Source organism: Vanessa tameamea, chromosome 8 (genome assembly GCF_037043105.1).
Source record: "Vanessa tameamea isolate UH-Manoa-2023 chromosome 8, ilVanTame1 primary haplotype, whole genome shotgun sequence".
Lineage (NCBI taxonomy): Eukaryota > Metazoa > Arthropoda > Insecta > Lepidoptera > Nymphalidae > Vanessa > Vanessa tameamea.
The window spans coordinates 8,937,997-8,960,801 of NC_087316.1; the positions used below are offsets into that span (position 1 = coordinate 8,937,997).

The 22,805-nt window shown below is 33.7% G+C and overlaps 1 protein-coding gene across 9 annotated transcripts in view; it reads left to right on the top strand.

The window, feature by feature from the left end:
• Positions 1–22,805, top strand: part of Rbp6 (RNA-binding protein 6) — a 475,370-nt gene that overhangs the window by 315,100 nt on the left and 137,465 nt on the right. For all 9 annotated transcript variants that reach the window (XM_064215506.1, XM_026639024.2, XM_026639026.2 and 6 more), the window contains one exon: positions 14,313–14,405. In XM_064215506.1, coding sequence (XP_064071576.1) covers positions 14,313–14,405 — 93 coding nt within the window. The remainder of the gene's footprint in view (positions 1–14,312; positions 14,406–22,805) is intronic.

Below are 22,805 nucleotides of genomic sequence, written 5' to 3' on the forward strand. Positions count from 1 at the left end.
AATTCTATATCTAAAAATAAAAATATCCCTCTTGTTTTATATATTAACACACGATTTAAGAAAAATATGACCTTTTGTGCTGGACAATAATATGTAGACTTCTAAATTTTATTCGTGTAACTTTATCGATTCAATTAAAGCACGTTTTAACACTTAGTTTTCATAACATTTATTTATAATTTACTTTTATGCAACAAAGTATTTCATTTAATAAAAGAATTGATAAATATGTTAATAGATGAAATATATATTTTTTAATTATTCTGTGACATGGAAGCTAAAAATATATAACGCCGTCTTAGCCATTTTTAATAAGGAATGATAGTTTAAAGTAATTAAAAATTCAATTTTCGAATAGGAAAAAATGACTGCTGTTATGAGAAGATTGCTAAATTTCTTAAAATAAAAATAAAAAGCAAGTCATATTAATAACGTATTCAAATAAATAATCCTATATCGACATAAAACATTTTATTTTTAATGATTTTATCGGTATTATTTTTCACTGTATTAATAGTAAGCTTTGATTTTAAAATTTCTATATATAATAAAAGCAAATTTTCAGTAATACAAGTAATAACCGTCTATGTTCAAATTTATTAAAATTTTACTATTAAAATATTATGCGGTTAGTCTAATAAATCAAGTTTAAGAGCGTAGATTAAGTATTCGAAGTTATTCGAAGGTAAAATGTAGCCATATTAAAACTTTGCGCGGCGCTCGACCACACTATTACAATATTTCCTTGATCACATATAATTAATCGTATTAACATATTTTAACTCATATTAGATTAGAGTTGAACTCGAGCACTCTCACCTCAGAGCAAACTTTCATACTTATGTAGTTTCAATACAGTTGTAAACTTTCTCTGTGATCGTAGCACATTAATTACGAACCGTTGGCGGGAGCGAAGCCGAATAGGACGCTGTATGAAGTTTAAACGTGTAGATTTACGATCAACCCTTTCATTAAACAGGTATTAAGGAGACAGATAGGTCTATATATTACACATTTGCTCATACAACTTTGGGGATTTTGTATGAAAACATTACACGCATAATTATAATTGCCAAACCTTATCCAATCGTATTTGTAAATATCGCGGATTCAACCGGTTCAACTCCGAGTACAACGTTGCAAATGAAACTTTAGCCTTATTTTATGTTATAGATACAGAAATGTGTTAGTATTTGTTTTTGTATACGGTATATATATATAAATAAGTTACTTGGTAAAAGTTATCACTCACTCCTTGCTTATTCTACCGATTAACAACATTACTCAGAATTGTTTTGTTACGGTTTAAAAGGTCTATAGGTTGTGACCATTCACTATCAGATGGTCCATTAGCAAGTTTACTTGCCTATACATTTACATACAGGTATATATATATGTTTTGATAATAATTTTCCGTTAATCACATCAGATTAAAATGTTTTCAATGTTACGTGTTAATAACACTTCCAAAAATGTTCACACTCCAGTTTCTGGGTGAATAAATTTAATCCTTCCAATGAAAATTGTCTTACAATATCGTTAAATTATCGTTGCACGTTAAACGGTAGACCCTTGTTTTGTTTTACACTTACAAAGAGCAATCGATTTTAAAGCTCGCTGGATTGAAAATTATATGAGAGCCTTAGAGAGACGGGTGCGGGTGCGGTCGTGAGCCGCCAATGCGCTTGTCTTTCGGTTCAGTGGGCTTTCTTTAAATTGGCGACGGCTCCGCTGGCCGCACCGTTTATTGCATCTCCCGCCCGCAGCGTCGCGACGTCCACGATATTGCCTCCATTCGACCTTTAAGCAAATAGAATTTCAGAGTCTGTAAATAAGATACCTTCTTTCGTTGAACTTACGTACGTAACGTTCATGATCAATAGATAGTTTGATTTCCACTGAACGTGAAGCATTACGCTGTAAAAATATCGCGCGTACTTTCTTAAAGGTTTTTAGGGGAAGTCGTGCGTGATAAAAACTAATCCTTCAGCGCTTGTCAGGAGACATCGTATCGGGTAGCTTTATTTATATTCGTGCTTAGTACTGGGGTCGATCGTGGATAATAGAATATCATATAATATAGTTTTTATTTTGACGAGTGTAAGGTAAGGAAATTGCGTGACGTTCGAATTTAGATCACGGGACCTTTCAAATAATAAGGTCGTCCTATTCGATGATATCATGCCCCGATCTATTCCGCGGTAATCGGGGACGATCCTTTTGTACTTTATCATGATACATATTATTGTTGTAAGGGCAATTTTATTGTCTCGTACAACTAAGTATTACGGATACGAGTAACCATAAAAAGTAGAATTCATCGTTTTATTCGAATGAATATATAACATTTAATATATAATTTGAAAATTCGATCTTAATAATATAAACTTTTTGTTTCACTTTTCTTATCGTACTGAACATTTATTTCTATTTTTACGACAATATAAATGTAATCAAACATTACCTTGTTTTGATAGCTATCGTAAACTTCTTTACCTTCTAAAGAAACAGGCAAAAACCTAAAGTCATATTCGGGTATATCACAGGGACTACACTCATAATAGTTGCTCACATCCGCAGCCATTGCGGCCGGCCTAAGCCTATTGTCGTGGTATGAAGAGGCATCACGAATTCTACCCACGAACTACTTCACAGTTTATTGTAATTTACAAAACTGAAGCCGTTGCTGCTATCGTTCCCGTGGACGTTTATTTTGCGATTTTATCCTTTACCAGATTTACGGATTAGATTTGTGCTTCGAATTAGTTAATAGATATAATTTAAAAAATGAATACGATTTAGTGTATGTGAATTTATCATGCTATGTAAATCAAACTAAATTCAAATATTATAATTTCATAATAAAAGATATATCAATGTCAGTGAAAAGGCTGCACTAATGGCATAAATTGTAGAATGAGCACAGAAAGCGACCACAGAGTTTTACATAGCTATTTGAAATTCAGCTTCTCACAGTCCAACCACCAACGAAGATTCGAGCGTTCGTTGTTTCACAAATTAGTATAAATTTCATAGTACGAAAAAAGCGAGCGCGTAAAATTTTAGAACAAAATTGAAAATTTGAATTTATCTTTTGATTAAACATTTATTACAAAACACAACTATAACATTTTGACTTACTTTAATCGTTTATTTCAATTTCTATTTTATTAAAATTTTGAAACAAAAAAAAAATGTTTTTAAACAAATTTAAATTCATATACATACTTTATACCAAACAATATTACATTATATAATATATGTATGTAGAATGTTGATACTGAGCATTTGTATTTTATATAACTTCATTATATTATGAACAGTTACGGCGGAGGTTATTACAAATGCATTGAGCAGTCTGGGCGAGTGACAGGGCCGGGGAAGCGGGGAGAGGTTCGTTATAGCGTCATATCAATCACTATTGCCGCGAAGCAGATCCCTTGGCACTTGGCCTAGATTCGAAATTACACAAATTTACGTAGTGGGCCTAACCGCCGGCTACCAAGCCCCGGGATTAGGTGTACAGCTTACATCGGATAGGCCGACCTATACCACGCTCAACCGATCCAATCCACGAAAGATTTACCATTCTATTTCTTTCATTAAATATACGTATTCTGAGTATTCTTATTTCGAATGTTTTTACTTGATGCCGTAAGAAAACCGTTAATAGGCAAGTTAATAAGTAGAAAAGTTTGAATAAACTTCTCTCAGCTCTTCAATGTGGCAGCCATCAAAAGCGAGTGTCTACTTTAGTGAAAGTTCCTTACTAAGTAGGATTTGTGTTAGACTTACGCTTCTCGAAAGGGATTATATAAATATCATATTGACAACATATTCAGCGTAAGTAATTAGGCGCTCGAAATTGGTGGTATATTATTAAATAAATTACGAGTCTTACAAGTTTGTAATTTATCGTTAAATGTAATACAAAAATAATTCAGGACTTTTATTATTCATTAATTACCTCGACGAGACGAATTTACTCGGAACATAAAAGCGATTTCGACGTTACAACATGTCGACTTTAATTATTTATTAAAGCTAAACAAAAGTTTAAGTTAAATTCGTAACGGTGAAGCCGGAAATTCACATTAGTTAGCTAGTACCGAAAAAATGTTACGTTGCCAAAATTCGACGTCTAAGGATACAGTTGAAAGGTCGTTTTGTCGTATTTTTTTACTAATCTGTCTCATAAAGGAATAAAATTGATATAGAGATATTATAGAAAATACGACAAAATGAGAACCGATCGAAAACAAATAAGCATCTATTTTAATAATAACGCGTAATACCCATTCATTTATAACTCCCGGCGCGGTTCTTGATACAGGCTTGTCCCTAATTCCGACTTAATTAGTGTCACGCAAGTTCCGTAATCCTAGGCTCGAGGATACGCCCGTTCTTAAAATGGAGATTACTCGGAATATCTCGAATTATTAAGCCACTACTACACTACAAATGCTAGTAGATTATTTTCGATTATTAAATAAACTTTAAATTTAAGAGTATGATATTTATATAGAAGAGATATATGAATATCTTTGAGACACATATGTCTTGCTCCTTAACATTTCAAAGTGTGGCAATATTTATGACCTCACAAGCAACATGTTCGCACGAAAAGTCAACTGCGACGAGGAATTTTAAAAGAACTGAACACAAACATAGTATTTTGATAACGGAACTTCTTCCGTGGTCGCGTACGACGGATATGCAGGGAACGCTTGCATACTGAGTAGGCGTGCCTAAAAGACACTGCGGACTTCACTTTGCTTACAGCGGATTACACGAAACTTAAACATGCCACCTTAATCTGCGACAAACCGTACGAACCAAAACATTAGTCTCACGACTTTTAGGCTTAATACTATGTTGAATAAATACCGAAGCTTTTCGGAACTAGTCGACCCTGAAAGTCCTTTGAATATATCCCTAGATTTTAACGGGAACGTCGTAGTCACTAAAGAAAATTATAAAACAATATTCCGAGAAAAAATTAATCAACTAACATTTTTTAACCCGCCACGCTCGTTTCATTCCTTCTTAATCTCATTAAAATTTTAATCATAATTTTCTACCGTATCGGACGTCAGAAAATTATTTCTAGACTGTCCCCGAACATGTCTTTCGTCAAATTAGTCGCGTTACGGATTTATTCGTGTCAATTTACGAGCGATTTTATTTTTAACGAGACATCAAACATTATCGAGGGCCCCAATAGAAATTGCTCAAGCGCCTGTTTACAAATAAGAAACGTCGAGGAGACGAGTGCGTAATAAATTTTATAACACGGAATCGATTTGGATTCGTACGTAATAATAATATATTGGTTCGAATATTGGAATGTTTCGGTGCGCTCGGCCCGCATCTCAAAATAGACCCTCATCAAAGACAAGCAGTTTTGCAGCTGTAAATCCATTTCAGTGTTGCTCGTCCGCATTATAAATTGGAGCGCACTGTGTACATGCGCAAGTCTGTTGGAATGGTATTTATACAGAGCAGGCGTCGCGAAATGTCCTGTGACCCCGCGTCTATATCATTCACATTCGTTTGTGTTTTCTATTAACGCGTCCGAAATACTATTAGCCCAGCTAGATGGACGTTGTAATTTGATTGTATACATTTGCCAAATTAGAGACGGACAGAATACACAAACTGAGCCAAAATTTTATGTTATTTCACGGCAATTCGGAACTAAAATAAACTAAAATGCATTTCCATTTTAGTTTTTAAAAGCATCCCCATTTTAGTTCATTGAATCTCTGAATTTATGTAAATTATTTTTTAATTCTTCTTTTATCTCTAAATAAATACTATACTTATTAAATATTAAAAGGGTGCTTTACAATTTCACACCAACTTGGGCAGAAAAAGGTATTTAAATAAACTTATACCTCTCGAGGATTAAATAAGATTAGCCGAATACCTCCGGCCTATCTCTAAACCAGCATCTTTAATTAAAAATGCTTTTATTATCTATTTTAATACTGATCCGAGTGGGTATTTTATTAACAACGCCGCCAGCTTTACTAAGTACTTGTATATGATAATTCGAGTCAGATTGCATTTGAGGAAACGCGGTGCGCGGCTTCGCTAAGCACTAGACGGCCGCACTGCATAGATTTGCATTTTACGGTTTTGATACGTGAGCGAATATTCAGTACGGTGTCGGCGTAGGTATCTTTTCAATTCGACGCGGCGGGCGCCGAGTGGCCGGTGGAGAGCGCTCGACTAGCGGCGCGTGCTCGAGTGCTCGGGCCGATGCGCCTGCGCACTACTACCTCCCACCCCCACCTCCACCTCTCGTCAGAAGGTTATTACAATTAACTGCAACCCGACTTAAGCCTCAATTTGGCACTAGCTGCAGATTTAGTGAATATGAAATTGTGTTTTTATACAAAATCAAAAATATTTCCTCTTATATTAAATCAAATTATGCGAATGAGGCGTTCCTATTAATTAGAGAGTTTCTGTTCATAATTGATTTTACATAATCACGATAGCTATATATTACGTAATATTCATTATTTAAAAGGTCACTATAGTACAATTTGCTATTTTTTAATCTCGGTATCTTTTGTTTTATTATTTAATACCTACAACTAATTTTCATGATACCCCTCCAACAATTTAGAAGTACGATTCTTCATGTGTATTGTTCAATGGTTGACAATGCAGTCTCAAGTACTCCGCTTAACTAGTTTTACGTCTCACCACTTATAAAACTCGTGTCTGTCTCCCACTATCCATTTACAAGATTTTTAAATTACGTTCAACTATAAAGAATTAATTTTGTCCCCCCTAATGATTATTATACCTCATTAAATTCTTTCCGTAATGTCTCTGTTGAAATTGCGAAAATCATCTCCTTTGATATTATATGTTTTGTTTTATTCGCGTATTAGTTATCAGCCCATTACGTTATATTGCTATGCGAAATTAATTTACTTTATTTATGTTTCGGTATTATGTTAAAAATAAATTTTATATTCTGACTCTAATATATTTTTCGTGATTTTAAAAACATTAAGCAAGAATATAGAACACTGATCAGAAACACATTAGAAGAACTAAATAAAAACATTAGAACGTTTTCTCTTAGCAGTGGAACGTAATCGTTATTCAGGAAATTTTAATAATTTATAAAGAAATTCGCCAATTTAAGAAGGATTTATAGCAATACACGATAGTACACTAACATAAAATAAAGAAAAATATTTGATTACCCGCTGTCTACTGTTTATTCTTCGATTTATAGAACGCGACAGCATAAAAAATAAATCATGCGTCAAACGCATAACGAAGGGGAGAGGGTGATCCTGTCATCAGACAAGAAGGGTCGAAGTACTCTAGATCATACATTCAATCGTCCGACAGTGTATTGATTCACGTAACCGACTTATAGGCCAAGCAATTAGTGCTATCAATACATTTTCCTAAAACGCTATTATATTCCTAAAAATGAGAGGTTTTATTTAACGTATGTGTCTGTTTTAAATAAAATAACAAATATTTTATAAATAGACTTTCCGCACGATTATTCGTCATGTTAATTCTATAACAAATAAAAAACGTATCATTTGCTATTCATATTCAAATATGATTGTATTGAATTAAAATAGCAACGTTATCTCATATGACGTTAAGTTTAATGGAAGAAGAAAATATAAAAAAAATCTCGCGTATGATCCCTATTATTAAATTTCAAAGGAGATTATGATCCGGTAATCTTGAAATATAACGTTCTCTGTTTCATTCAGCAAGCTCGTTGTAGAAGAACGCTTAAATTTTATTGACTCCGGTCTTCCCATGCTATAAAAGTGCAAAACTTTTTCATGAAACGCACAATTTACTACATTTCTAGAGAGTACAAACTAGTTTAATATCACAAGAATACACACACACACTCGAGATTTTAACGTATAAATAATTATATTGTGAAAAGTTTAATTCTGCAATGCACCATCCACCGAAAGTTGAAGGGACCTCAAAAACATCACACGATTCCAATATAATCCTTCGGGCCATTTTCTAAGTACCTGGCTTAAGTACGTTTTTCTCGAGCGTTAATAATTAAACATACTCGTATTATCATCATCGCCCGGTGTCACTTTCTACGTGTCTAATTTGAAATTCTATTTACCATACAATTCTCTTAAAGATATAATTAACTAATTTCTAACTTATGTGTCAGAGAAACAGCACATTTTCGCAAGTGGTGCGCGAGTACATACCTTTTGTATAATTAAACTGCGGGCAAACCCAGTTTAAGTTTAATCCTATAGCCTCTTGACACCACACTCCCACCCGAAGGGGAGCTTATTTTGTTCGTCAACACTATCGACCGATGCGGAGACGAAAATGTTCAACCCACGCTACAAGTGTCATACGAAATATCACTGTTAGTTAGACGTAAGATGATTCATTTTACATTGTCTTTCATTGCAAAGACGTCAACATTTTCAGTACGGATTGGTAAAAATATGATTGTATAATATAGAGTTCAGTCAGACGAAACAATTTATAGATTTTCATGTTTTGTTGATAGGTTTGTCGTATTACCTCTTTGTATCCAACTTTCTTGCTATATTTGTGGTGTATCGAATTACGAAACGTATTCGATACAATTTACAATTACAATTTATAATTATAATATTATATTTTATACCGAAAATAAATATCTATATGCCTTTTAAACGCGGGCGAAATTGACCTTTTCAATGCAGTAAATATTTGTTTAATTTCCTTTGTATTTTTCAAACTAATGAAAAATCGTTTATCCATATCGTTGAAGATGAAAGCCGCTTAAAATATATCCGATTGTCCAGCCCCTTGAAGCACAAATGAATGCTCTTAGCAACCTTGTGATGGCTTACAACATTTTGGCCCTAATTACGCATTCTCGACATTTGCTTAATGTATGAAAATTTGAAAGAACGAACCATGTTGATGGTACTCGAAACAAAATAATTGCTACGGTCGCGCGGTCCCGGATTCGGCCTCCGCATTCATTATTCACTTTTTATTTCACCCTCCCCTCAGCTTATAATTTGACTCGAAACATAAAATCAAGTTTTATTTGATTATGTGTAGAAAAATAGAAAAGAATCTGACCTTTACCTAAAATATGAGATAACTCTTAATAACAACCGAAATATAATGATACCTTTCTAAGAGTTTTGTCTGAGAAAAAAGTTCCTAATACATTTTTCTTTTGTATTTTATTTTCGCGTTGTATCTTTTTGCACTTGATGTAAGAAAATTTCAACATCTCACCATATTTCAAGACAAAGACGTCGTAGTCAATCTCGACAATGGCGCAAGCTTCGTACAAGTATAGTTTTTTGCATTTGGTAAGAAGGGGGAACGCGACAAGGCATCATAACGTCTCGCTTTCATCCACTCGCTAGGCGCGGCTGCATAAAAGAAATAAGTATGTATACCTACCATTCCATATATACAACCCTTATATATGGAGTCACTCCGATGTGTTTCGAATGGCTTTCGATGACAAGTGCACCAAGCTATTTCTCTTTTTAGGTGGCTAAATGCGCCTATTGTTTCGTGAGCGCTCGTGTAAGCATTTCTGAAGTAGTACGGCTTGGTATGCATCTGGGCGTTTTTTCTCTCGCTAAAATAAATTACCTCTTTGCGTATGTGAGCCCTTGTCGTTTCATTTTTACATCTGCTACATTATGAATGTTTCGATATTTGATACATAGAAGCCGTAACATAAACGAAGAAGGGTTGCTCTCTAATACATAGTCAATCAATTTCTGTTAGTATAATATGAATTAATATAAATTTTTACACGCCCTTATCAAAACATCGATCAGTCGTTATTTATTCAGCTCGCGTTGTAATACTGAGAAGTTTTTTCATTTGCATGCATTCGATTATTTCTTTCGTATTTACTTATTTGTGATTACTTTATTGGATATTGAATGAAAACATACAGATACGTAAGAATAATAAGTTTTTATTTTTTTTACATTTACAGTGATATATTTTTTTAAATAAATCCAATGTATTTATACAAGAAACTCAATTTACGCTCTCGTATCGTTCAATTTTTTTGTGCGGCGATAGTATTATGTCCGTCATTACAAAATTATTAATAAAGAACGCCTTACTATTCATGAATAGTTACGTGTTCTTTATTTAAATTCGTTCAACTTAAACAACAAAGTCCGATGGAGCCAAGTTTAGATGTTCCTTGAATTATCTAGTCTACGACACGACAGACGTCGAGCATCAGAACGAGACAGATTAATACTGTGCAAGTGTTGGTGAAGCGGAGAAGCAATAACGTTACGCTAATGTCTGCCATTTAGAACGTACGCGGTTACTGTCTTGCGTCGCTTGCTGTCTGATGTCGAGCACCGCAGCCGAGTAGGTATTTATTTCTTGTCGCGTTCCGAGTCTCCAACTGATCTAACGAGACTAGCAACCTAAGCCTCAGAATCACCATCTGTGCGGTCTCTGTATTGTTATAAATGGCATAGATCCGTTGGCAGACGGCGTGCGAGACCTAATGAGCTGTGAAGTAGATAAGGTGCCCGACACAAGAAGACGGGGATCATCCTCGTATCTATGTGGAATGCTCACTGCGTGTGAGCGAACATAGATGTATTTGTAACGCTGAGGGCAATAAGATAAACTTGAGTATATTTAACCGCTACTGAATATAAGTTCCACTGGCTTCGTTTGTTTGTTAATAACGCTCTAGTACAATGAAACATTTCTATATTTAACATGTATAAACTCCAATGTTTATATAAACATAACAATTGAGAGCTAATTTGATAATATGCTGAAATATTAAAACATAATTTAGATGCAATTAAATATGGTAAATAATAATAAAATATAGGATACTAAGCAAAACGTCTTACCAGCCAACCGAATATTGAACAAACCAAAATTATTTGTGTATCTGCCAAAATCTGTTTTATATTACAGTTTATCTAACCTCTCTATAAATATTTTTATTCAACCTTCGCGCCACTTTGTCTCAGTAAAATATAAACTATAACAGGATAAAATCAGTACAATATTTATTAAGTATTTCGTCATTTGTAGTGAAAATATAAAATATTATTTATTTTTATTTGATAAAGTAATTTTATTTAAATATAATATGAGGCTGTCTTATATCGTTCTATCTAACTATCGGTCCCAAGTTGTCCCATAAACATCATACATTTTAATATATTGATATGGAAACGTAGTGTGCCGTTACCATTGCCAGAAAAAGGTTAAAATATTTTTATGCAAAAACTTGTAGCGGTAGATTACTTTGATGTGTAGTGTTATTTTAGATGAAAACTTGTACATGGCATGTGGGTGAGAATGTAAAAATTTCAGCAGTGCACTGTCAGAGGCATGTTATGAATTGAGTTAGAGCAACTTGCGCGACTGTACGCTTGCAAAGGGACAGCCCGTCGCTGTATTCCGTAATTGATGTGTGTTGCTTTTCATCGCTGCGGCCGTTCGGTGTTGGCAGTTACCCGTGGTCAAGTTAGACTAAATTAAATTGTTGTATTTTTCACAACAAAATGACTACGAGTAGCCGAGTCCATTTAACGAGGGGGCGGTAATTTCGTTTGTCAGAGCGCCGGTCGCACTGTTTTCACGACACGTTCGAATATCGCGGATACTAGTTGTTTGAATTTTCAATAAAACGAATTATAATTAAACAATTTAAGCAATTATACAAGGTGACTTTAATTTCTATAGCTTCATATCATTTATTTTTTAATTTACACCGAAAAACGAAAACGACTTTTCCATATTCCGACGCGGTAATGAATCTAGGTAATCAAGTAGCCGATTCCAATTTAGACCGAAGTAAAAATTTGATATGCGGCAAATAATAACTTTCCCCATGGAATGAACTGCGTTGTCCACATTTAAGGTAATTGCCAACAGTTTCAGCTGACGTGGCCAGCAGCAAACCTGACACTCGCTCCCAGGAGGCCACCCTTTACAATCCAATTAATGAACGCCTCTTATACACTTTTTATTTACTGTTTAATTCCCCTTTTAATATTGGCATCTCGATTTAATCTTATTATTGATTTAAATTCGAAGCGAATTTAAATTTGACCAGTTTAATATAACCCAACGATACAATCATAGTAAATATTCTAAGATATAAACAAAATTTAAATTTCGTAAGTTAATTATTATGTCAAAATATTATATTAAACGCAAACGTTAGCGATTTGATGCATAGTAATATTAAATAAATTAATTTATACACATATGTATGACGTCGAATAATTAAACGAAAGGAAAATACCTTGACATGAAGAGGCAACGTGACTGAGGGAGGTCGGGGGTTGTTGTCACACTCAAGATTTGCAGGGAAAAGGCGTGCTTGTAGGGAAAGATCTGCCACTTGGACACGTTCAGTGGAAAACACACATATTAATATTATCTTGCGAATTCAGACCGTATTACATATATAAACAGATGTTACTTTCGACTAAATATATTGACACACTGATATCTACTTGCTTACCATGTCACGTTACTACGTATGTTTCATTGAATGAGGTTTCGTTTGATATCATCACTTTCTTACACGAATCGAATGAGGCTAAATCGCATAACGAAAATTCTTTTATCTCGTAATTCAGACGGCTCGCTTTTGATATCAATAGATTTCTGATAACTAATTATTCCTTTGGATCATTCTGTTAAAAATCTTCATAGAATGCGAGGTTAATTCTATGATTTTTCCTACTATTTCATATTTATTAATTGTTTTGGATTTATAGAAGTGAATGTGGTTAATATAAATATAATATTCATTAAATTAAAAGTGTACAATACCTTAAACGAGTTTATTGTTAATATTTAATAATTATTTTGTAATAAATGAACAAAAGAAACGTGCTATTCAATTTGTTTACTTAATACAGTATTATATTGTAATCAGACTGCAGAACGGCAAGTTTACGGTCATTGTTATCGTATTGTTTGATTATTATTATTTGTAACGAGAATTACGTAAATATAAAACAAAAAGCAACAATTACACAACCATAAATGTGTCGTTATTTCATGTTAATAATTTAATATACAAGTTGACATTTAAATTTGTTATGCTTTAATAATTTACTGTACTTAAATAACTTTTTATATAATCAATTTGCTTTACACGGGATCTATAATATTATCATGTTGTGCCTGTTATTTCAGAGGTCCGTTTACATTTGAACGGGACCAATATAAAATATAATTTTGCAGTACATTAATTGATAGATACACCTAGACAGGCAAAGGCACCGGTCAAAAGGTCGTATCTGTCAGTTACCTACTAATTTCTCCTAATAGTTTAATGAATGAAATCTTTGATCAATTACATTAAGATTGATGCAAATTATTGACAAGAGAAAGTACTTCCAAAGAGCATTATGTCTACAATATGATTTGCCTAATTACCTGTCCAATTGAGAATCGAAGATCAAAGAACAACTTTATAAATATATCTCGTCTGAATACTCGGTTAAAATTTAACTGTCAATTTTTGACAATTAATAATCATAATTGTTTAAATAGTGATGATATTACCATTCGTATTTGTTTGCTAAAAATACTTCTATCTAATCATACGTGTATTGTAATTGTGATCGCTATTAAATCGATACCAAAAATCGATTTTAATTGAAATCGAATCGAAATAAACGAGAATAAAATAGTTTCCACAGTTTCATATTTATTTGCATTGACTACGTCTTATGAAATTAATTTAAATTATACAAGCTTAAGAAGCAATTTGTTTTAATTTAAAATCACCTCATCGTTGAGGAAGCTTTGATATTGACGTAATAATGGAATCAGCTAAGCGTCTACGTTTAATTGATAAAATGTTCCATGTATTATTAAATAACTAAGCTGTGATCGTTGCAATAATCACTACTATAATGTTTCTAGGATCGTAATTTCATACTTGGTATGATAAAATATTGTTTCAATTTTTTTTTTTATTTACATGTAAAATTGGAAAAGGAGATGTTTATAATTGTTTTCAATGATCGTTTGATATTTCTTTTTCATCATCTTAAAAAGTTTCCCTAGTAAGAGGAATTAACGAATCATGTAATCAACCGTGAAATATATATAATAGTATTCATTTACCTTTAATTACATCGGCTTATTTATACTAATGAACGTATGTTGTTGATGATAAATCTTCGCCGGTTGAAAAGGTCAGCTACAAAAACGGACTTGTGAATCACGGATATATGTTTTTCTAATCATAAAATATAACTAGGTACTAAAGTAATTTTTTTTTTCAGATGGTGACCAGAACAAAGAAAATCTTCGTTGGAGGGCTATCAGCACCTACAACGCTGGAAGATGTAAAGAATTATTTCGAACAGTTTGGACCGGTAAGTACTTTAACTTAAGTAGCGTTTATTAGAAAATGATTTGTACTTAAAATATGTAACTGACTAATATCAGGCCTGTCTCAATAAATCCCATAGTGTCTTGAAAACATTAAAATGAAAAATTTAATTGACACACTTTTTTTAACTGTTATTAGTTTTAAATAATTTGAAGAAATGTGAAAGAGTATTTTATCGATAACTTTGTCAAATGTTTTTGAGAACTTACAAGTTTTGTATTGTGGACAAACACAAACCAAAAACTCTATTTGGTAATTATATTTCGTAAAATATAAGGATACACTCTCTTGAAAATTTCCCCATCGATCGACATTGAATAAGAATCATGTTAGCACCAATCTACTGTCTGGTTTCATACACAGTCCCAAGCAAAATTGATCTCTATTCGAGTCTCTCAAGGTACAAATTCATGCAGCAGCGTATGAACGCCTGTAAGCCTGCGATAACTCGAGTCTTTGTCTGGCATCCGCGACTCAGAACAGGTGTCTATCTATAAAAGTTTTGCCGTAATTAGCCCCGCATCTAGCATGGATTGTGACTAAGGAACTTTTCGGAATTCACCATTGGCTACAGGCGGCAGTCATTGTGCTAGCTCTCAAAGTAATCGGCCCAAGCCAGCCGCCCGCGACGATCAAAACCTTCATTACCTATTATGAGAGTTTAGAATAAAGCCAACGAGTTTTTCGGAGTGAATGTGATTGATGCCGAGCGAAGGAAATATCCCGGGAGAGATAAAAGGAATTTAATGAAGAGTCTTTAAGAATAATGATTAAGGGAATGGTTATTCCTTTTGGTCGGCGGCCTAATGATGGAATCTTTTGAATTACTTTTTGGGTCCATGTTACGTCGTGTAAACTCGACTATATTTATGTAAAATAGTATGAGAAAATATTTTTTAATACTCATATAATTTAATATTTCATACAATATCTAAAGTCCTAATTAATATTGAAGTTATAATTGAGAGATACCGTATACGTAGTAGGGTATAACTTCAGCGTACGAAACCGCATACACTGTATTGAAAATTATCAAACCAAGCTATTATAATAAACTTAATTACAACAAGATATCGTAATTTTACAGTTGATAGGATAATCAAAGCGCGTACCGACACAAAAGCCTAAAGTGTATTCCCAACTAAGATAAATAAATGAAGGCCATTATTGAATCTACTTAGAGCGTACACCGAGAATTCTGAGTACAAATTAATTCAATAACATTCAAGCAGTGCACTGTGCTCTCGAGTCGACATCATTTCGTAAGGGTGTCACATTTTGAGCAAGTTTAATTAACAATCTAGTCGCTTTTGTAGGTACTACCTTCATTAGTGTATTTGTGGATAAACATTGTGCAAACTCGGAGCAATCCACGATACGTCCGTGTGCGTGGGACTCGCGATATCGTTCACGGTACTAAATCGTATATTCGATCCCGGTGCGTCACGTGCGTTCACATTCATGCTCGGCTATTGTGACTACCGTATAGGTACGCAAGCCGGTACCGATAGCAATGTGTGCGTGACTTCGATGTCTCGATACCATCCTGGCTCTCCCTACGTGCGAGCTTTCCGAATGCAAACTGTCTCGGAATATCAAATGAGCCACTTAAATACTGAACACAATGACTACGCCCACCTGAAGCAAAGGCCGCGAGGACGCGTACACGCAACGCCGTCGTAAATGAAAGCCCGTCGGGTCGGGGCCGAAGGGTGGGCGAGGTTGAACCCCGGTAACGATTTCCTTCAGATAATGGAGTATTTTCTGATGAAAGCTGCTCAACAGTGCCCTTTCAAGGATTTAGGAAACGCCGGATTTATAGCCCGAACGGTTGGCGCAAATTTTGTTCGTCACGACACAACGGTCCCTGTCGCATGAATAAATCTATACGTGAGGCATCCCCTAAGCATTCCGCCATTGAATTCGTTCTATTTGCGAACTTTGAAGTGCTAGCACAGCGTAACGTTCAACTAATGATTTAATAAGATAACGTATCGGGTATACAGACTGTTTTAATAAACTTAAACAGACCTATCATTATTCCAGCATATTAATCAAACTAAATTCTTGAATCAAATATATCCCAAATTAATTGCAAAACAAATTGGAATATATTTAAAATAAAAATTATAATTTTCAAGCGACAGGGCCTATGCCTACACTTATTTAAGGAGCACTCATTAAATGAATTAAATAAATGATTATAAATTCAGCGTTTCGCATTTCTATTACAAAATATATTTGGAGAGCAGTTTAATACTGCGTAGAAAGTGATACCGTACAAAATATTAATATGTAAATCGCAGTCAAATTCACTTGAAAGTCGAATGTCGGGTGCCGCCACCGAGATGCTGACTTAAAAATTAATTAGCCGAACGACCGGTGTAATCTCGAAAGCCTACAACGATTAGGCGGTTGTTATTTTCTAAAATTCATTTAAATGCGTACAGAGTAAGAAGCATTTTAAGTATTCACCGTGATCGTTTATGACTTTTTGGTTACGATATACATTTGGGTAGGAGTCGTCCCTGTCGAGAATATACAGTTAGCCCTCAATGTCACCGCGAATCGCAGAAATTTAATTTTTTCTGTTTTTTCATGAAAATGTATGCCGGCTTTATCTGTCTATCTGCCTCGCTAAAACGATCTTATATTTAATGTTAAGCGGATAATTTTACGTACAAAAAATTCAACCGAGATGTACAAGTGTAAGAAATCTTTCTCTTTTCAAATATCATTTCTACATTTAGAAGCGGGAAATAATACATTAATCACTTTATTCGCTTTAATTTTTTATTCTATATTTTAATAAAATATCATTTTTTACTTAAGTATATATAATTAGTTAAAACGGATACTTTACATATTTAAATATTCAGTGAAAAAAATAATGAAGCACATCTTAGAATACGATGCTTGATATTCGTAAATCAATGGTAGCGGCTAACGACGAAGTTTCCCAACCAATATAAAGTTAGCGAGCGGTGCTCGCTAAGCGCCACACGCACAAGTGTCTTTGGGAAAGTTCCGTTGCATGCTTGATTCGCTATTGTTTTAGCCGTCGAGCCCAAACTCTGACCGTTTCCAGTTCCGTCGATAACTAGTACGCAAGACGTGTGCTGCCTTCCGTTCCAACTTGTACGATTACTTGTTATGATCTTACTGTTTGCTCTCAACTTCAAATCGGGTATCGACATTTACTATTAAATGTGGCTGTAAGTGCATTGCGGAACTTGAATATTGTACTCAACGCTATAGCTCCTCAGAACTAATAAGCCTATATTGTATATATACACATTCATTTTCCAACAACAACTCATACATATTCATAAGTAATACCAATTTTTAAATAATTTATATTTCCTTATTAACGTTACATGCAAAAAAAAAACACTAAATAAGTTGGTGTATCAAAATAGCTTTGAATAATAAATGTACTAAATATAGTACTAAGTATATATAAATTACGAAAAATAAGATACAATATCAGACAAATTTCATGAAATATTTCATAATCTTTGTATGTAAAGATTTGTTTGGTCACGTATCTTCTCGTCACCGAATTTAAGATTCAACTCGATATAATTTCAATTTCACTGTAGGTAAATATCTCATCTCGACTATGATTTCCCAGTAAACAGCCAACTGATACGTAGCGCCATTAATGTCCATCAAACAATTCGCAAGCGATAGGGAAACGACTCTTAAGCGCTTGCATCAGTAACTAAACATCGCTTACTGTCAGCAGCACTCGAACTGTAACTGAAGCGGGTCCGGAATTTGGCTTAACTAAACTATAGATACGGTATCATCGGAGGCCGTATATCAATCAGTTGTTACAACGATCCACGATTGTCGTTTATCTTCGGGGCCGCTCGGATCTGTCTGTCCAGATTCGTGCATTGTTCCGACATTAACCAGTGCTGCCGAAACGGTGGATGTCTGAAATACCAGTGAAGCCGTTCCCGTTGCACGGCGCAACGGGCTCCCGATAGCGTTTCCAATTTCCTGACTTAAATTGCTCTAATTTGGTTATGCGATGACGACTGATCGAAGGTTCCTAAAGCGCTGGCCACCATTCGGCTGCGGTTCGTAATTTTTGCTGTATTTTGTTGTGCAGTTTCATGTCTGCATTCTATTTCCGGACGTATAGAGCCATGTAGTATTTGCATATCGAAGCATAATTTGTTATTTCAACTACGAAGTGCTCTCGCGTTTTCATTTAAGATTCTTCAACATTTAATAAAAAAAAAAATAACAATTTTTTTTCAATTAGTCTTAATAAAAATACTTTAGCAGTATTATCAATTTTCGGTAAGTATATTTCCTTAAATCTCGGAAATTGTAATTTGATCACGTTCTCCGTTAGCTAATAGCAATCTCAAATAAACGTTGGAGTTAAATGCGCTTTCAGCATTCGAAACTCTAATATCGAGTTTATAATTAAATTACAACTTGTATTTTCCGAATTAAGAGTTACATTTTTTGTTTGCTTTTGAATGGTACGGGCAACTCTGGAGTACCAATATATTAAGCTAATGGCGAACTAATTACGCTCTCGAAGCGTTTTGCAGGGCCACATAAGTACTACTCAAGAAGCACTGCTTTTTCCATTTCATTTGTATGAACTTCTTTTTTATATCGTTTAAAGAAACGACTCCTAAAGAAGTACTCGTTTGTACAAAAATATTTGTATCAGAATAAAAAAATAAGAAACAGAAAATATAATGTTAATGTACTCTAATAAATGTCTAAACATTTTTAATGGTTGACTAATATGATTTTGTTGATATAATTAAATCGAAAAGTCGAAAGTTTATATAAAATTAAGTCTTATTGTTTAACTTTTACGGTTTATTTTTGAAAATAAAATAAAAAACTATTGCATTGATGTAATAGTTTCCCGGATAATACGGGGCGCTTCGGATAAACGTACCTCGGGGCAAGCGATTTGTATTAGCAGTATAGTTTATACTCCTAATTTTCGATGCTCGAGGCAACGATTCGTCATGTCATCGACGTAAAATAATATAATATACTTTATATTATTTTCTACAAACATGTCAATATATTCTTCATTATTTAAGTTTTTACTTGATAATAAAATTAAAATAAACTATTCCCATTTATTAATTTATTATTTATAAGATGATGTTTATATGTATGTATACGAATTATTAAGTGTCTCGATACAAAACTTGTTTATATGATTATGATAAAAACAGTTGCTGTTTCTACATCGTACATTATCTATCGAAGTGACGATTAAAGTAAAAATTACTACAAGAAAAAAAAAAAAATTTACACGATATTATATTAAGTCTATTTAAAGCTTTTAAAATTTACTTCATTGAAAAGATATTAATATTTTTTGAGTATATAACAACGAATTGAGTGTACTTATTACGTTAGATCTATCCTCATATTACAATTTTACGAGGGGATTGACTTTGAAATTAGAAAATCGACAGAGGCTTTTAAATCAGCTCACAACGGAACCCCGGTCGTCTTATTCAAAGCTTCTTCAGAATCGAATGGGACTCGTTTCACGCGTGTGTGAATATTCCCTATGAGTCGACTTACAGTCTACAAAGCTGATTTAGGAGCGGCTAATTATTCTCACTTCTTTCTCTTTGGTGTTAATTAAAATATTTAAATCTTTCTATTTCCTGTCTTATATTAATTATTTCTGCGTTAACTTTCCCTGTTTCCAGAACAAGAGTTTGCATGTGGATCGGGCTGTTAAAATATTCCTAAGTTTTGATTGCCTCAGCGAGAGTAAGGAGACTTTTGATTTTTTTGGTCTTATTTCCCAAATCAAAAGACAATTAGGTATGCTAATAGCATTTACGCGATGAATGTTTCTTAATAACAATATTCTGAAAAGAGTTCAAATATTGATGGAAGCAAGGCGGCAGGGGGGGGGGGGGGGTTAGGTGGATAAAAGGGGCTAAAGCTGACGTCTCATACGGCGCTGTGGTTGTAATTAATGGATCGTGCGTGGCCCCTATGAGGACAACTTTGCCTCGTAAAGATTTAGCCTTCAGTATATGAAACTAATACTAAAATTTACATTTCACATATTAGAATAGTTATAATATATAATACTATATTGTTTTTTCCGTAATAATTATATTACAAAAATACAATGATAAATGTACATAAAATAAATGAATACTAAAACGAAAATGTTTATTTGATTATTTATAAGTAATAGACTTCAGGGAAAAATGTACGTAAAAGATTTACAGATTCTTTAAGTTTATTGCGCGTTCAAAATGAATCTCCGCTGTTGTAGAATGAAGAAAAGGGAACAGAGGAAGAGCAAGGACACGGTGTCCTAACATAATTAGGTGTTCGGGCAAGCGGCCACCTTGATTAAACGAGACGCTGACGTTTCAGAAGAGAAAAACAATTTAAAAAGAATGCTTGTCAAATACCAGGCGTTTATCACGCGTCGTTCTTCATCACGGCATTAAATCTTATACATAACTATTAAACGAACTTAGTCAAAATTCTAGAACAATCTTTTTTCGGTAACGAATTTGGCGAGTCAATGCTTTTTTTCGAATTAATTTTATTACCCACGTATTGTTCCGTGAGGTTTTTGTGTAGGAAGAATAACAACAGAAACAAGCACTAGTGACAATTCAAACTGTCAAATAATTCAAGGTGCGGCACGACGTATCTCACAATCAGTAAGATCTACAGTCGGTACTAGCGAGACTACACTTTTTTCCATTCGGTTTTTTTATATCCCATACCTCCTTATAAATATAAGAGTTCGGCATCTTCGCACGAATTCCCAAGATAAAAAGGTATTTTTCACACACGGAACCGGTGAGCCTGCGTATCGCGGCTAAATCGCGTTCTGTGTTAAGCTTCGTAACAATAAATATTTATTTATAGCTTTTTCCTAATATTTCGCTCGGTTTAGTTGGAATTATTTCGCTTACAACATTATTTTGTAACAAAAATATAAAATATATTATTTAAATTAAAACTTTATTGAAAAACAATAATTGTTCTGAACGCTTGCGTTATATAATTTAAAAAGACCTTTTTTTAATATGTTTTTCCTCTCATTAATTCTTTTACTGAACACTGATAGTGTATAAGCATAGCGTTCTTTATTGCATGCACGATATAGAATTTCATCGTTTTAAAGAGTCAACCGCAATCTTTTTCACGACAAAATGTCGTAACGTGCTGTTTTATACCGCAAAAGAAAACAAAAGAAAACGCGCTCGAAGTAATAAAGCAGCTCGATTTCCGCTATTTAGAGTGGCGAAGAGAATTAAAGTTCCTTTTGAGGGAAGTTCACTACAATATAAACAAAATGTATCCAAAGTGGGCGAGTAATAAGAATTCCGTAACGTGGCGGGTAAAAGCTGCTATTTTGACGAAAAAACGATGATGAAGCACGACCATGTCGAGAGCCTAGCCGACTGATAAATTGTCGAACATTTTTTCGCTAAAAATTCTTTCCTTAGGAACCAATTATTGAGGCTTACCGATAGAGAGCTCCAACTTGGTCCAATCTATACGCATTGCTGTATTTCCTTGCTACGTTCACTGTAATTTCAAATGCAATTTAAGCATTACCTCAACATTATTGCTATTTTATACGTCTCTTAAAGTTTTAAATTGAATTTTGGACATGAAATGCTATTTTAATACTTTTAAAAGACGACATATAAAAATTTTAATTTGCTTTTATTCATAATAAAAGACGTTTTAATGTTTTGCTCGCTGCATGAATTATTAAAATATTTTTCTGTAGCTGTTAACATAAACACGGAAAACAAACTGGGGCCAAATCGACCGCACTCTAAACGGCACACACTAACTCGATACAAACTGTGATAAAGGTTCGATTGTATGCAGTAAATAAAATATGACTTAGCCATATTTCCACTTTCGTTTCTTTTCGTTTTATATCCCTTTTTCTCTGGGTTCCCTGAAAAACCATTCGTACAAAATACCTTTTCGATATTACCCAACTTTATTAGAAACGGGCACGTGTTTTTGTAACAAAAATATTTTTTTCATTTCTACACAAATACTTCGTAATACGTAAATAAATAATTCATTGATATAATTATTTTTATTATATCTTGACTTGAGAATAATAAATTTAATGGAATTCTACCTTAAAGTAATAAAAAGTTAAATGCTGATGAAAAAAAAAACGTTACATTTTCATTAAATGAGGCTATGTTAAAAATTTATTCGTATCTAAATGTAGAACGTTGGAAATATTGTTTAAGATACAACACGATCCATAATTTAAGTTGCGTAGCCCCAAGTCGGGCCGCGGATTCGCCTTACGGCGCAAATAAATAGCTTCTTCGAAAGCTATCGTGAAAGCAAATTAGAATAA